The sequence below is a fragment of the Aythya marila genome (genome assembly GCF_965140915.1).
Source record: "Aythya marila genome assembly, chromosome: 33".
NCBI classification, from domain to species: Eukaryota; Metazoa; Chordata; class Aves; order Anseriformes; family Anatidae; genus Aythya; species Aythya marila.
In genome coordinates, this window is record NC_139074.1 from 530,871 (window position 1) to 543,640 (window position 12,770).

Consider the following 12,770-nt stretch of genomic DNA (forward strand, 5'->3'; position numbering starts at 1 on the left):
TGACTGGGCAGCAGTGGTGAGAACCAAAGCTGGTCACTCACACTGACTGGTGGGGGCATGGGAGAGTGAGAGTGTTTCTTCCAACAAGGTTATTTGGAGACCTCATGCATTGGAAACCAATGGAAAAGGGGGAAACCAAGCAGAAACCAACCTCTAGCTGGACACAGACCTGACAGAACCAACATGGGCACGGTGACAAGAAAGGAACGTCCCCATCATACTGTGTGTTGGCAAGCAAGCGAGCAGAGGCGCAGCTTCCAGGAAGATCAGCCTGGACTTTGCAACTGATAAGATGTGAACCAGGAGCACCTTGGACTGGGAGTGGTGTGGGACTGGTGAGGGATGTGCAGGGCAGGGGAGCAGAAGGAACAAAGATCTACAGAGGCAGAAAAGGAAGGAAAGGGGCCAGCTGTGTGTGAAATAGGACCCATCAGTGCTTGTCTGGCTGAGCGCTGTGCCCAATCACCAGTCTATCCTGTCTTCTTGTAACTTTTCATTAAACATTTTCTTCAGTTTAGGGACTGGGGTGAGGGTGAGTGAGGCCAGTGCAGGGCTCAGTGCCAGCAGCTGGAGCGGGGTGGTGAGTCACAGCCCATGGGCCTGGTGCTGGCTGCTAGGGTCAAGAGTCTCTGTGTGTCTGTGCGCGTGTGTGTCTGTCCATGTGTCTGTCCGTGGGACCTGTGCTCAGCTTGGCTGCTGGCTGACCCTCAGAAAGTGGCAGCTGCTAACCTCAGCCTGAGCAGAAGTGCCAGGTCCCTGGGCACCTGGCTGGGCTCCAACATCTGGGCAGGATGGCACTGGGTGTTCCTGCCTGTCCTGCTCTGTACTGGTTCCAGTGACCAGGCAGGAGGGTTCTGGGCTGCAGCAGCTGGAGGAGATAGCTAGGCTCCTGCCATCCCTTAACTCACCACAACCCAGCCCAGCCCAGCCTCTAGTGTCCAGCAACCAACTGATGTGGGTTGCAGCAGGTAGAATAGCGTGTAAAGTAAAGAACAGTAAAATTCGAGCATCTTTGGCAATTTTTATTGCTGAACTTCCATGTAAGATTTCATGACTTCAAACCATTAAAAGCACAATTTGATGGTAATTGTTGATTCGTTGTCACAGGACGATGAGGTTTCCAGGTCAGTGTCAAGGCAAGCTCCTATGCTGTGACATTAGAAAAGCAGCCCCACTGGGGTGTGATTGCTGTGGAGCTGCGCCTGGAGCTGGGCCTGCTCAGCCTGGAGCAGAGGAGGCTCAAGGGAGTCCAGAGGAGCTGTGGAGTATCCAACACCGGAGATAGTGAGAAGTGCACTGGACTTGTCTAGGGCAACAGGCTTTCAGTGGTGATGAAGAGTGGTTTCGGGCAAGGGGACCTCAAGAGGTCCCACCCAACCCCAGCCACTCTGCGATTCTTGTGACAAGTCCTGACAAAAAATAAATTCACCCAGACAGAAGAGGCCCCTTCTGTATTGACGTGTAGACTCACTGTGCTGAGCTCTTTCTGCATGCAGCTCCCAGCCTCAATCGATGCCTCCCAAACTTCCCCATGCAGCTTCTCTGGGCAACCCTGACCCACCAGGCCAGGATAGGAGCAGCTTGCCCGCCCACTCCCACCTGCCACTCCAGTTCAGACACCAGGCACGCTTTGTGGCAAATCAGCAAATCATTGGGCTGTGTCCTTTGTTTGAAGGTGTGCAAAGCCAATTGTGCTCTGGCTTTGCTCTTGAGGTAGATGATTGGAGATGCAAGAGGTTGAGGGAACGGGTCCATATCCAGCTGCAGCACATAGTGCACAGGGGGCCTTCTGGTCCCTCAGGGGCTGAAGTAGAGTGGTTAGACACTGGGGTTGCTCCCTGCAGGGACAAAAAGAGACAGTGTCATATGGAGCCACATCTTCATCATAAACCTACTACTCAGAGAGTTTCCCGGGGGAAGCCTCGGATCAGTTGGGCACAGCAACACCCTGTGTTCTGGCACCACAAGGGGACATGACAAGCCGGGAACCCTAAACCTCCCTGGGGCTTCTGTCTTAACCCACAGCCTCATTTTGTACCTGTGGTCAAGCTGTTGGATCCCCCATCACTGCCTGCAAGAGAGGAGTGGTTGTGAGCCCCAGCCCAGGAGCTGGCACAGGAAGGGCAGCAGCACCACGAGCAGAACACAGCACCATTATGCTGGGAGCCCCAAGAGAAACCAGAGCCCCAAGACTGCCCCAGTGATGGGCAGACGCTGGGGACAATGCTGCCACTGTCACTTACCTGGTGCCACATTGTAGCCCTTCCCCTTCTTCCCTGCAGACAGAACAAAGCATCAGCACCAGCCACACGTCACAGCCAGGCTAGGAGCCACCAAAGGTGCCCCAGCTCCTCATACAGTCCCTCCAGCCCCTGCCTTCCTCCCACACCCCTCTGCCTCACCCGCCCAGGCACGTTACCCTGCTTGCACTTACAGACAGCAAATCCAGCCAGGGCAGTGATGACAGCCATGACAGCAACAGCCACCCCCACCACGATGGGGATCAGGTTGGACTGTGGCTCTGGGGGAAATTAGGGCCATCAGCAGGGGAAGGAGAAGCCCCTGAATGCCCCAGTCCCATGCATCCCATGCTGCTTGGCTCACCCCATGAGAAGAGGCTGGGCTGGGGCAGGCTGGCATGCTCCACGCAGCACTGGTACTTGTCCCAGTCTCCCGGCAGGACATCGATGGTGGCCCAGGCATGGTAGGTGCCATCACTATTGGGCACGGTGCTGCCCCTCTGGGTCTCCTGCTCCTGGACCATGCCATCCTTCAGCCAGCTGATGGAGATGGGTCGTGGGTAGAAGCCGTGAGCTCGGCAGGACAAGGTCAGGATCTTGTAGGCCTCCATCCCGGACACTCGGACCTCAGGGCGCTCTGGGGAGGGGGTGGATAAAAGGGCCAGGCTGAGCTCCCTGCACTGGCCCTGCTCCTGCGTCCAGCCTGGTGCTGCATCCCCCCTCAGCCTCACCTCTCCTCTCCAGCATGTCCTTCCCATAGCTCACATATTTCCTCAGCCACTCAATGCAGGTGTTCTCTAGGTAGTACTTCATCTGCTCTGCAACAGTCCCTTCCTGCTCCCACTTCCTCTTGGTGATTTGTGCTGCAGTGTCCACTGCAGTGAACGTCAGCACATCTTTGTCCAAGGCAATGAAGTCTCTTCCTTCGTAGCCATATTGATCAAACCCCCTAATACTACCATCCTCGAGGAGGTCACAGCCATACATTCGCTGCCATGTGTGAGACCCTGAAAGACAATGAGGGTCAGGTGTTGAGGGGCAGCCACAGTCCTGGCCCTTTAATGAGGTGCAGACCCTACTGGCAGTGCATGCGTGTGCCACACACTGCCCTGTCTCTGCAATACTGGGCTGGGGCCCAGCACCACAGTATGTTGGGGCAACAAGGGCCTTGTACGGGGTTGTCAATGCTGTGAGGTGACCAGGAGCTGAGTTGGGGTGGGGGGAATCCCTCAGGGTTTGGGGTGGAGGCCTAAAGCACCATGGGGAAAGCAAGGGGCTGGGACAATGGGGGCAGGAGTCCCTCTTGCTCTGGGGGTCCTGACTGCTGTGGGGATGTGGAAGGGTGGGATGGCATGACCTGGAGCTTCCGAGCTCCGGGACAGGTTTCTTAGCAGCTTGGGGGTGGCAAGAGGCTGGGTTGGGTCTGGAAGCACCCCTCTGGGTCTGGGACAAGCCACCAGGAGCATCGTGGTGCAGGGACAGGGCGGCTGGGAGCCCCATGACAGCAACACCACACAGGGACTGAACAGCACGGCCAGGGCTGGGACAGTAGCGTGGGGCCAGGGCCAGGCCTCAGTGGGGCTGCGGACCCCCCCACCCCTCCCACAGCACAGCCTGCAGAGCTTTAGCCCAATCCGCTCTCACCACTGCTCTGGTTGTAGCGCTCCTGCAGAGTGTCCAGGTTCACGCGGAAAAACTTCTCATTGCTCTGTGAGATCTCAGTCTCCCTGTCCCAGTACTGCTGATCCGTATTGGCCGCAATCCAATCTGCACCAGGCTCATCCCTCCGGGTCTCGCTGTCATAGCGGTCGATGAGGTGCCCATCCACGTACCCCGTGATCATGAACTGCGGCACCCCCGGGCTCGGGTCCGACACCGCGGTGACGAAATAGCGCAGGGAGTGGGGCTCTGCGGGAACAGGGGCAGCTGAGGGGCAGCTCCGAGGGGAGGCCGAGCCCGGAGGGGGCTGAGAGGGGAAGGGGAGGCCCGGGGGGTCCCGGTGCCAGGAGGGCCCGGCCCCACTCACACTCACCGCTCGCTGCTCCACCCAGGACCCCCAGCAGCCGCAGCAGCAGCAGCCCCGAGCCCGGGCACTGGCCCAGGGCCCCCGCGTGTCCCGGCCGCATGGCTCAGTTGAGCCACGTGCTGCCTTCAGCGTTTGAAAAATCCTGCCTGTCAGGTCCTGCTACGCCCCGCGAAGCGATTGGCGGCTCCTCCGCAAATCTACCAATGACCATCCGTTGTTTTAGTGACGTCACCCTGCAGATGGCGGCCTTCCAAGTGACAAGAGCGAAAGTGAAAGCGCTGCGGACAGCGAGGGGGGAAGGGGCTGGGGACAGGGAATCCGCAGCCACACTCGGTCTCTTCGCCCCCCCAAGTCCCCTTGGCCTGCTCCAACACGGCTCCTGCTGCAGCCCAGGACCCTGCTTGCTGTGCAGCCCAGGCAGGCTGTAAGGGCGTGTGGAAGGAGAGTGGCTGGGGGATGTGCAGGGCAGGGGAGCAGAAGGAACAAAGATCTACAGAGGCAGAAAAGGAAGGAAAGGGGCCAGCCGTGTGTGAAATAGGACCCATCAGTGCTTGTCTGGCTGAGCGCTGTGCCCAATCACCAGTCTATCCTGTCTTCTTGTAACTTCTCATTAAACATTTTCTTCAGTTTAGGGACTGGGGTGAGGGTGAGTGAGGCCAGTGCAGGGCTCAGTGCCAGCAGCTGGAGTGGGGTGGTGAGTCACAGCCCATGGGCCTGGTGCTGTCTGCTAGGGTCAAGAGTCTCTGTGTGTCTGTGCGCGTGTGTGTGTCTGTACCTGTGTCTGTCCGTGGGACCTGTGCTCAGCTTGGCTGCTGGCTGACCCTCAGAAAGTGGCAGCTGCTAACCTCAGCCTGAGCAGAAGTGCCAGGTCCCTGGGCACCTGGCTGGGCTCCAACATCTGGGCAGGATGGCACTGGGTGTTCCTGCCTGTCCTGCTCTGTACTGGTTCCAGTGACCAGGCAGGAGGGTTCTGGGCTGCAGCAGCTGGAGGAGATAGCCAGGCTCCTGCCATCCCTTAACTCACCACAACCCAGCCCAGCCTGTGGTGTTCAGCAAGCAACTGATGTGGGTTGGAGAGGTAGAATAGCGTGTAAAGAACAGTAAAATTCAAGCATCTTTGGCAATTTTTATTGCTGACCTTCCATGCAAGATTCCAGGACTTCAAACCATTAAAAGCACAATTTGATGGTAATTGTTGATTCCTTGTCACAGGACGATGAGGTTTCCAGGTCAGTGTCAAGGCAAGCTCCTATGCTGTGACATTACAAAAGCAGCCCCACTGGGGTGTGATTGCTGTGGAGCTGTGCCTGGAGCTGGGCCTGCTCAGCATGGAGCAGAGGAGGCTCAAGGGAGTCCAGAGGAGCTGTGGAGTATCCAACATTGGAGATAGTGAGAAGTGTACTGGACTTGTCTAGGGCAACAGGCTTTCAGTGGTGATGAAGAGTGGTTTCGGGCAAGGGGACCTCAAGAGGTCCCACCCAACCCCAGCCCCTCTGCGATTCTTGTGACAAGTTCTGACAAACAATAAATTCACCCAGACAGAAGAGGCCCCTCCTGTACTGATGTGTAGACCCACTGTGCTGAGCTCTTTCTGCATGCAGCTCCCAGCCTCCATCGATGCCTCCCAAACTTCCCCATGCAGCTTCTCTGGGCAACCCTGACCCACCAGACCAGGATAGGAGCACCTTGCACACCCACTCCCACCCGCCACTCCAGGTCAGACACCAGGCACACTTTGTGGCAAATCAGCAAATCATTGGCAGTTTATTTTCTTTGAAGGCGTGCAGATTCAATTATGCTGTGGCAATGCTCTTCAGTAGCAGATAAGAGATGTGAGAGGTTGGGGGGAACAGGGACATCTAGCTGCAGCACAATGTACACATGGGGCTTTTTGGTCCTCACGGGCTGAAGCAGAGCGGTTAGACACTGAGGTTGCTCCCTGCAGGGACAAAAAGAGGCAGCGTCATATGGGGCCAATGTCCGTGTCCCAAACCTACTGCTCCAGGAGTCTTCCCAGGAATCCAAGCAGTGGTTGGGCAAAGCAGCACGCTGCATACGGGTGGGAACCACAAAGGGACATGACAAGCCGGGACCCCAAAACCTCCCTGGGTCTCCTGACTTAACCCCCAGCCTCATTCTGTACCTGTGGTTGAGCAGCTGGATCCCCCTTCGCTGCCTACAACAGAGAAGCAACCGTGAGCCCCAGCCTAGTAACTGGCACAGGAAGGGCAGCAGCACCAGAAGTGGAACACAGCACTGCTGTGCTGGGAGCCCCAAGAGAAACCAAGAGCCCTAGAACTGCCCCAGTGATGGGTAGACGCTGGGGACATCGCTGCCTCCGTCACTCACCTGGTGCCACATTGTAGCCCTTCCCCTTCTTCCCTGCAGACAGAACAAAGCATCAGCACCAGCCACCTGTCACGGCCAGGCTGGGGGCCTCCCAAAGGTGTCCCAGCTCCTCACACAGCCCCTCCAGACCCTGCCTTCCTCCCGCACCCCTCTGCCTCACCCGCCCAGGCACATTACCCTGCTTCCTCTTCCAGACAGCAAATCCAGCCAGGGCAGCGATGACAGCCACGACAATGACAGCCACCCCCGCAATGATGGGGATCAGGTTGGACTGTGGCTCTGGGGGAAATTAGGGTCCTCAGCAGGGGAAGGGGGAGCCCCTAAACATCCCAGTCCCACGCATCCCATGCTGCTGGGCTCACCCGGTGAGAAGGGGCCATAAGTGCGGCAGGACAAGGTCAGGATCTTGTTGGCCTCCATCCCGGACACTTGGACCTTGGGGTGCTCTGGGGAGGGGGTGGCAGCAGGGGCCAGGCTGAGCTCCCTGCACTGGCCCTGCTCCTGCTTACAGCCTGGTGCTGCATACCCCCTCCCCTGTGTGTCCTTCCCAGAGGTATTTAAAATGCTCAGTATCTCAATGCAGGCTTTGTCCATGCGGCACTTCATCTGCTCAGCTTTAGACCCATACTCCTCGCAGTTGGTCTTGGTGATTTGATCTTCAGCATATGCCTCAGTGTACGTCTGCTTGTCCTCGTCTGAAGTGAGGCTGTCCTTCCCATCAGAGCTGTACCACTCAAGCACCCTGATGCTGCCGTTCTTGAAGAGGTCACAGCCATACATGCACTGCACCGTGTGAGACCCTGAAACACAACGAGGGACGGGGGGGAGGGGCAGCCACAGTCCTGGCCTTTTAATGAGGTGCAGACCCCACTGGCAGCGCATGCAGGTGCCACACACTGCCCTGTCCCAGGGTGCTGCATCCCTGAAAGACTGGGCTGGGGACCAGCACCACAGTACCTTGGGGCAGCAAGGGCCTTGTATGGGGTTGTCAGTGCTGTGAGGTGACCAGGAGCTGAGATGGGGTGGGGGAATTCCTCAGGGTTTGGGGTGGGGGCCTGAAGCACCATTGGAAAAGCAAGGGGTTGGGAAAATGGGGGCAGGAGCCCCTCTAGGGGTCCTGACTGCTGTGGGGATGGTGAAGGGGTGGGTTTGGGTGGCCTGGAGCCCCCCAGCTCCGGGACAGTGGGTTCTGAGTAGCATGAAGGTGGCAAGGGGCTGGGTTCTGTCTGGAAGCACCCCTCTGGGTGTGGCACAAGGCACCAGGAGCATCGTGGGGCTGGGATGGGGCACCTGGGAGCCCCGTGACAGTAGCACCACACAGGGACCAAACAGCACGGCCAGGGCTGGGGCAGTAGCGTAGGGGCAGGGCCCCCTCGGTGGGGCTGGGGACACCCCCACCCCTCCCACAGCACCCGCTCCCACAGCCTGCAGAGCTGTGGCCCAGCCTGCTCTCACCACTGCTCTTGCTGTAGTGCTCACACAGCGTCTCCAGGCCCCCGCGGATAATCTGCTCTTTCTCCTGTGAGATCTCAGTCTGCCTGTCCAAGTACTGCTGATCCGTATTGGCCGCAACGGAGTTCGCCCGGCGCTTCTTCCTCTGGGTCTTGCTGTCGTACTTCAAGAGCTTGCAGTTCATGTACTCACTAATGTTGATCTGCCCTAGCCCCTGGCTCGGGTCCGACACTACCTTGTGGAAATAGCGCAGGGACCGGGGCTCTGCGTCATCTGAGGCGGCAAAGGAACAGACCAAAGGAGAGCCCGAGCAGTGGAAGAGGCTCGGGATGGGAACGGTGCTCTGAGAGAGGCACACTTCCCAGTTGGTGAGGCCGGCCTGGCGCTGCTCCCGCTTCTGCTCCCCCCCACACTGACACTTACAGTCCCACTCTGGTTTCGGTTCTCGCTTCCACTCACAGACACACTCACCGCTCGCTGCTGCGCCCAGGGACCCCGCCCGTCCCGGTCCCATGGTTCCGCTGGGCTCCGAGCTGCCGGCGGAGCTCCAAGGCGTTCCCCCGTCCTCGGCCCCGCCCCTCGACGCGATTGGTGGCTCTCCCGCGCGTCTACCAATGAGTAACCGGTATTCTCGTGACGTCACCGGGCGCCGGGTAGATCGCGGTCCCGCAGGTTGCCAGAAGCGAAAGTGAAAGCACTGCGGGCGGTGCGGGGACGGGTCTTACGGGTTAACTAACGGGTTAACCAGATTCCCCGGTGTATTGCTGAGCTCTTTACTGTGTAAGGGAACACCATACACCGGATTTCCCTGAGACTCTTCCTTTCTCACTTCTACTCTTGCTTCAGCCATCTCTGGCTGTGCCCCTCATGGACCTACAGGAGCATGGATCAGGACTCCACACTCACTTCACACCGTATCTTGCCTGACCCCCAAGGCAATGCTTCCTATTTCTTGACTTGGTCTGTGCACAGTTACTGGGTCAGTTCTTGAAGCCAGAGTGCCTGCCTTGCTTTCTGCCCTAACTCTTCATCCATCCTGTCTTCTTAACCAGCCTCTGTTCTTCGTCAGCTCTCTGCAGAACCACCGTCACCAAGGCACAGGCTGAAAGCAGCGGGGCATGCCTTCCAGCTGCACTGGTAATGGGGCTACCCAGAAGGCGATTCAATCCCGGATGAGCCCCAAATTTGTGAGAAACAATCTGCAGCCAGTAACACAGGCTCAGGCGAGGATCTCATTGAAGCAGTATTTTTGCGGTTGCAATGTTGGGCATCCTGCAAGTATATCATAACCTTATATTCCCTATTAGCTGACACTTGATTCCTCCCCCACTTTCTCATTGGCTGAGTGCTACAGGTTCACAAACTACTCGACACTTATTACTATACCAGGTAGATACAATTTTATTTGACCAACCATTACGATGACAACCATACCCCCCACTGTTAAGCCTGCACAAGCACTTTTGAATAAGCAAGGTTATGGAAGTTTCTACTGCAAAGACACAACTTTAATTCTCACAGCGACCAGTGATAGGACCTGAGGAGATAGCTTGAAGCTGCATCCGGGATGGTTCAGGCTTGATATCACAAAAAGGTTCTTCACTGACAAGGTGGTCAGGCACTGGAACAAGCTCCACAGGGCACCACTCACAGCATCATGCCTGCTAGAGTTCAAGCAGTTGGCTAACACTCTCATACACAGGGTCTGATTTTTTGGGTGGTCCTTTGAAGACATAGGATTTGGACCCAGTGATCCTAGTGGCTCCCATCCAACCCCAGCCCCTCTGTGATTCTCTTTCTCCTCACCAGTCCTGGCAAACAAATTCACCCAGACAGAAGAGGCCCCTTCTGTACTGACACATAGGCTCACTGTGCTGAGCTCTTTCTGCATGCAGCTCCCAGCCTCCATCGATGCCTCCCCAACTTCCCCATGCAGCTTTTCTGGGCAACCCTGACCCACCAGGCCAGGATAGGAGCACCTTGCCCAGCCGCTCCCACCCGCCACTCCAGGTCATACACCAGGCACAGTTTATGGCAAATCAGCAAATCATTCGGCTGTTTCCTTTGTTTGAAGGTGTGCATAGCCAATTGTGCTCTGGCTTTGCTCTTGAGGTAGCTGATTGGAGATCGGAGAGGTTGAGGGAATGAGGCTACATCCAGCTGCAGCAGAGAGTGCCCATGGGCCATCCGGTCCCTCATGGGCTAAAGCAGAGCGGTTAGACACTAGGGTTGCTCCCTGCAGGGACAAAAAGAGACAGCGTCATATGGAGCCACATCTTCATCATAAACCTACTACTCAGAGAGTTTCCCGGGGGAAGCCTCGGATCAGTTGGGCACAGCAACACCCTGTGTTCTGGCACCACAAGGGGACATGACAAGCCGGGAACCCTAAACCTCCCTGGGGCTTCTGTCTTAACCCACAGCCTCATTTTGTACCTGTGGTCAAGCTGTTGGATCCCCCATCACTGCCTGCAAGAGAGGAGTGGTTGTGAGCCCCAGCCCAGGAGCTGGTACAGGAAGGGCAGCGGCACCATGACTGGAACATGGCACCGCTGTGCTGGAAACCCCAAGAGAAACCAGAGCCCCAAGACTACCCTAGTCATGGGCAGACGCTGGGGACATTGCCGCCTCTGTCACTTACCTGGCGCCACGTTGTAGCCATTCTCCTTCTTCCCTGCAGACAGAACAAAGCATCAGCACCAGCCACATGTCACAGCAAGGCTGGGGGCCTCCCAAAGGTGTCCCAGCTCCTCATACAGCCCCTCCAGCCACTGCCTTCCGCCCGCACCCCTCTGCCTCACCCGCCCAGGCACGTTACCCTGCTTGCACTTACAGACAGCAAATCCAGCCAGGGCAGCAATGACAGCCATGACAGCGACAGCCACCCCCACCACGATGGGGATCAGGTTGGACTGTGACTCTAGGGGAAATTAGGGCCATCATCAGGAAGGGAAGGGGGAGACCCAAAGCACTCTAGTCCCAATGCCCCCTGCTGCTGGGCTCACCCCATGAGAAGAGGCCGGGCTGGGGCAGGCTGGCGTGCTCCACGCGGCACTGGTACTTGTCCCTGTCCCCTGGCAGGACATCAATGGTGGCCCAGACATGGTAGGTGCCATCACTGTTAGGTACGGTGCTGCCCCTCTGGGTCTCCTGCTCCTGGACCATGCCATCCTTCAGCCAGCTGATGGAGATGGGTCGCGGGTAGAAGCCGTGAGCACGGCAGGATAAGGTCAGGATCTTGTTGGCCTCCATCCCGGACACTCGAACTTCGGGGCGCTCTGGGGAAGGGGGTGGCAGTAAGGGCCAGGCTGACCTCCCTGCACTGGCCCTACTCCTGCTTACAGCCTGGTGCTGCATCCCCCCCTCAGCCTCACCTCTCCTCTCCAGCACATCCTTCCCATAGCTCACGTATTTCCTCAGCCACTCAATGCAGGTGTTCTCCAGGTAGTACTTCCAGCGCTCAGCATCAGTCCCATCCTCCTCCCACTTCCTCTTGGTGATTTCTGCTGCAGCATCTGATGCAGTGTACGTTTCCGTGTCTTTGTCAAAGGCAACGAAGTCTCTTCCTTCGTAGCCGCACTGTTGAAAGCCTCTGATGCTACCATCCTCAAGGAGGTCACAGCCATACATGCACTGCCATGTGTGAGAGTCTAAAACAAGACGAGGGACAGGGAGTCAGGGGTGGCCACAGTCCTGGCCCTTTAACGAGGTGCAGACCCCACTGGCAGCGCATGCAGGTGCCACACACTGCCCTGTCCCAGAGTGCTGCATCCCTGAAGGACTGGGCTGGGCCCCAACACCATAGTACCTTGGGGCAGCAAGGGCTTTGTACAGGGTTGTCAATGCTGTGAGGTGACCAGGAGTTGAGATGGGGTGGGGGGAATCCCTCAGGGTTTGGGGTGGGAGCCTGAAGCACCATGGGGAAAGCAAGGGGCTGGGACAATGGGGGCAGGAGCCCCTCTGGCTCTGGGGGTCCTGACTGCTGTGGGGATGTGGAAGGGCTGGGAGGGGGATGTGGAACAGGGTGTCTGGGAGCCCCATGACAGCAACACCACACAGGGACTGAACAGCACGGCCAGGGCTGGGACAGTAGCGTGGGGGCAGGGCGAGGCCTCGGTGAGGCTGGGGACCCCCCCACCCCTCCCATAGTATCCGCTCCCACAGCCTGCAGAGCTGTGGCCCAGCCTGCTCTCACCCCTGCTCTGGTTGTAGTGCTCCCGCAGCGTGTCCAGGTTCACGCGGAAATTCTGCTCATTCCTCCGTGAGATCTCAGTCTCCCTGTCCCAGTACTGCTGATCCGTATTGGCCGCAATCCAGTCCACCCGGGGCTCTGTCCTCCTGGTCTCGCTGTCGTAGTACACAAAGACCTCCCCATCCACGGACCCCACGGCCACGAACTGCGGCACCCCCGGGCTTGGGTCCGACACCGCGGTGTAGAAATAGCGCAGGGAGTGGGGCTCTGCGGGAACAGGGGCGGCTGAGGGGCAGCCTGGAGGGGAGGCCGAGCCTGGAGGACTCCGGGTGGGGCAGGGGAGTGGAGGGAGAGAGGCAGGGGAAGAGGGTGGGAGGGGAGGGGAGGCCCGGGGGGGGGTCCCGTGCCGGGAGGGCCTGGCCCCACTCACACTCACCGCTCGCTGTTCCGCTCAGGACCCCCAGCAGCAGTAGCAGCCCCGGGCACTGGCCCAGGGCCCCCACCCGTCCCG

General features: G+C 58.2%; 3 protein-coding genes across 7 annotated transcripts in view; all 3 read right to left on the reverse strand.

Annotated features, from left to right (window-relative positions):
- The window catches only part of LOC309889251 (uncharacterized protein), a 36,904-nt gene that overhangs the window by 3,619 nt on the left and 20,515 nt on the right, over positions 1-12,770 (reverse strand). The window lies entirely within an intron of this gene.
- Positions 1,008-8,702, reverse strand: LOC309889160 (class I histocompatibility antigen, F10 alpha chain-like). Of its 5 annotated transcripts, none has more exons than XM_082781906.1 (7): positions 8,539-8,702; positions 8,071-8,340; positions 6,978-7,415; positions 6,793-6,894; positions 6,616-6,648; positions 6,410-6,442; positions 5,410-6,205 (listed from the first exon to the last, which is right to left on the reverse strand). In XM_082781906.1, the coding sequence occupies exons 1-7, from the start codon at positions 8,579-8,581 to the stop codon at positions 6,186-6,188; spliced, it is 939 nt and encodes a 312-aa protein (XP_082638032.1). In that variant the 5' UTR covers positions 8,582-8,702; the 3' UTR covers positions 5,410-6,185. The 5 variants fall into 5 exon arrangements, with proteins under 5 accessions (XP_082638029.1, XP_082638032.1, XP_082638030.1 ...); XM_082781904.1 differs by having other exon boundaries at positions 8,491-8,702; XM_082781903.1 differs by lacking the exon at positions 5,410-6,205 and adding an exon at positions 1,008-1,838 and having other exon boundaries at positions 8,071-8,702.
- On the reverse strand, positions 2,028-4,366 carry LOC309889224 (class I histocompatibility antigen, F10 alpha chain-like; the record flags this gene model as incomplete). Its single annotated transcript, XM_082781985.1, has 7 exons — positions 2,028-2,071; positions 2,244-2,276; positions 2,420-2,521; positions 2,605-2,877; positions 2,972-3,247; positions 3,885-4,206; positions 4,295-4,366. The coding sequence occupies 7 exons, from the start codon at positions 4,364-4,366 to the stop codon at positions 2,028-2,030; spliced, it is 1,122 nt and encodes a 373-aa protein (XP_082638111.1).

Coding starts and splice junctions, on each gene's coding strand:
- LOC309889160 (XM_082781903.1), bottom strand. CDS start 8,581: ATGGGACCGGGACGGGCGGGGTCCCTGGGCGCAGCAGCGAGCGGTGAG. Junction 7,416..8,070: donor GCACTACAGCAAGAGCAGTG/GTGAGAGCAGGC, acceptor GTTGTGTTTCAG/GGTCTCACACGGTGCAGTGC. Junction 1,839..6,409: donor ATCCAGCTGCTCAACCACAG/GTACAGAATGAG, acceptor TTGTCCCTGCAG/GGAGCAACCCCAGTGTCTAA.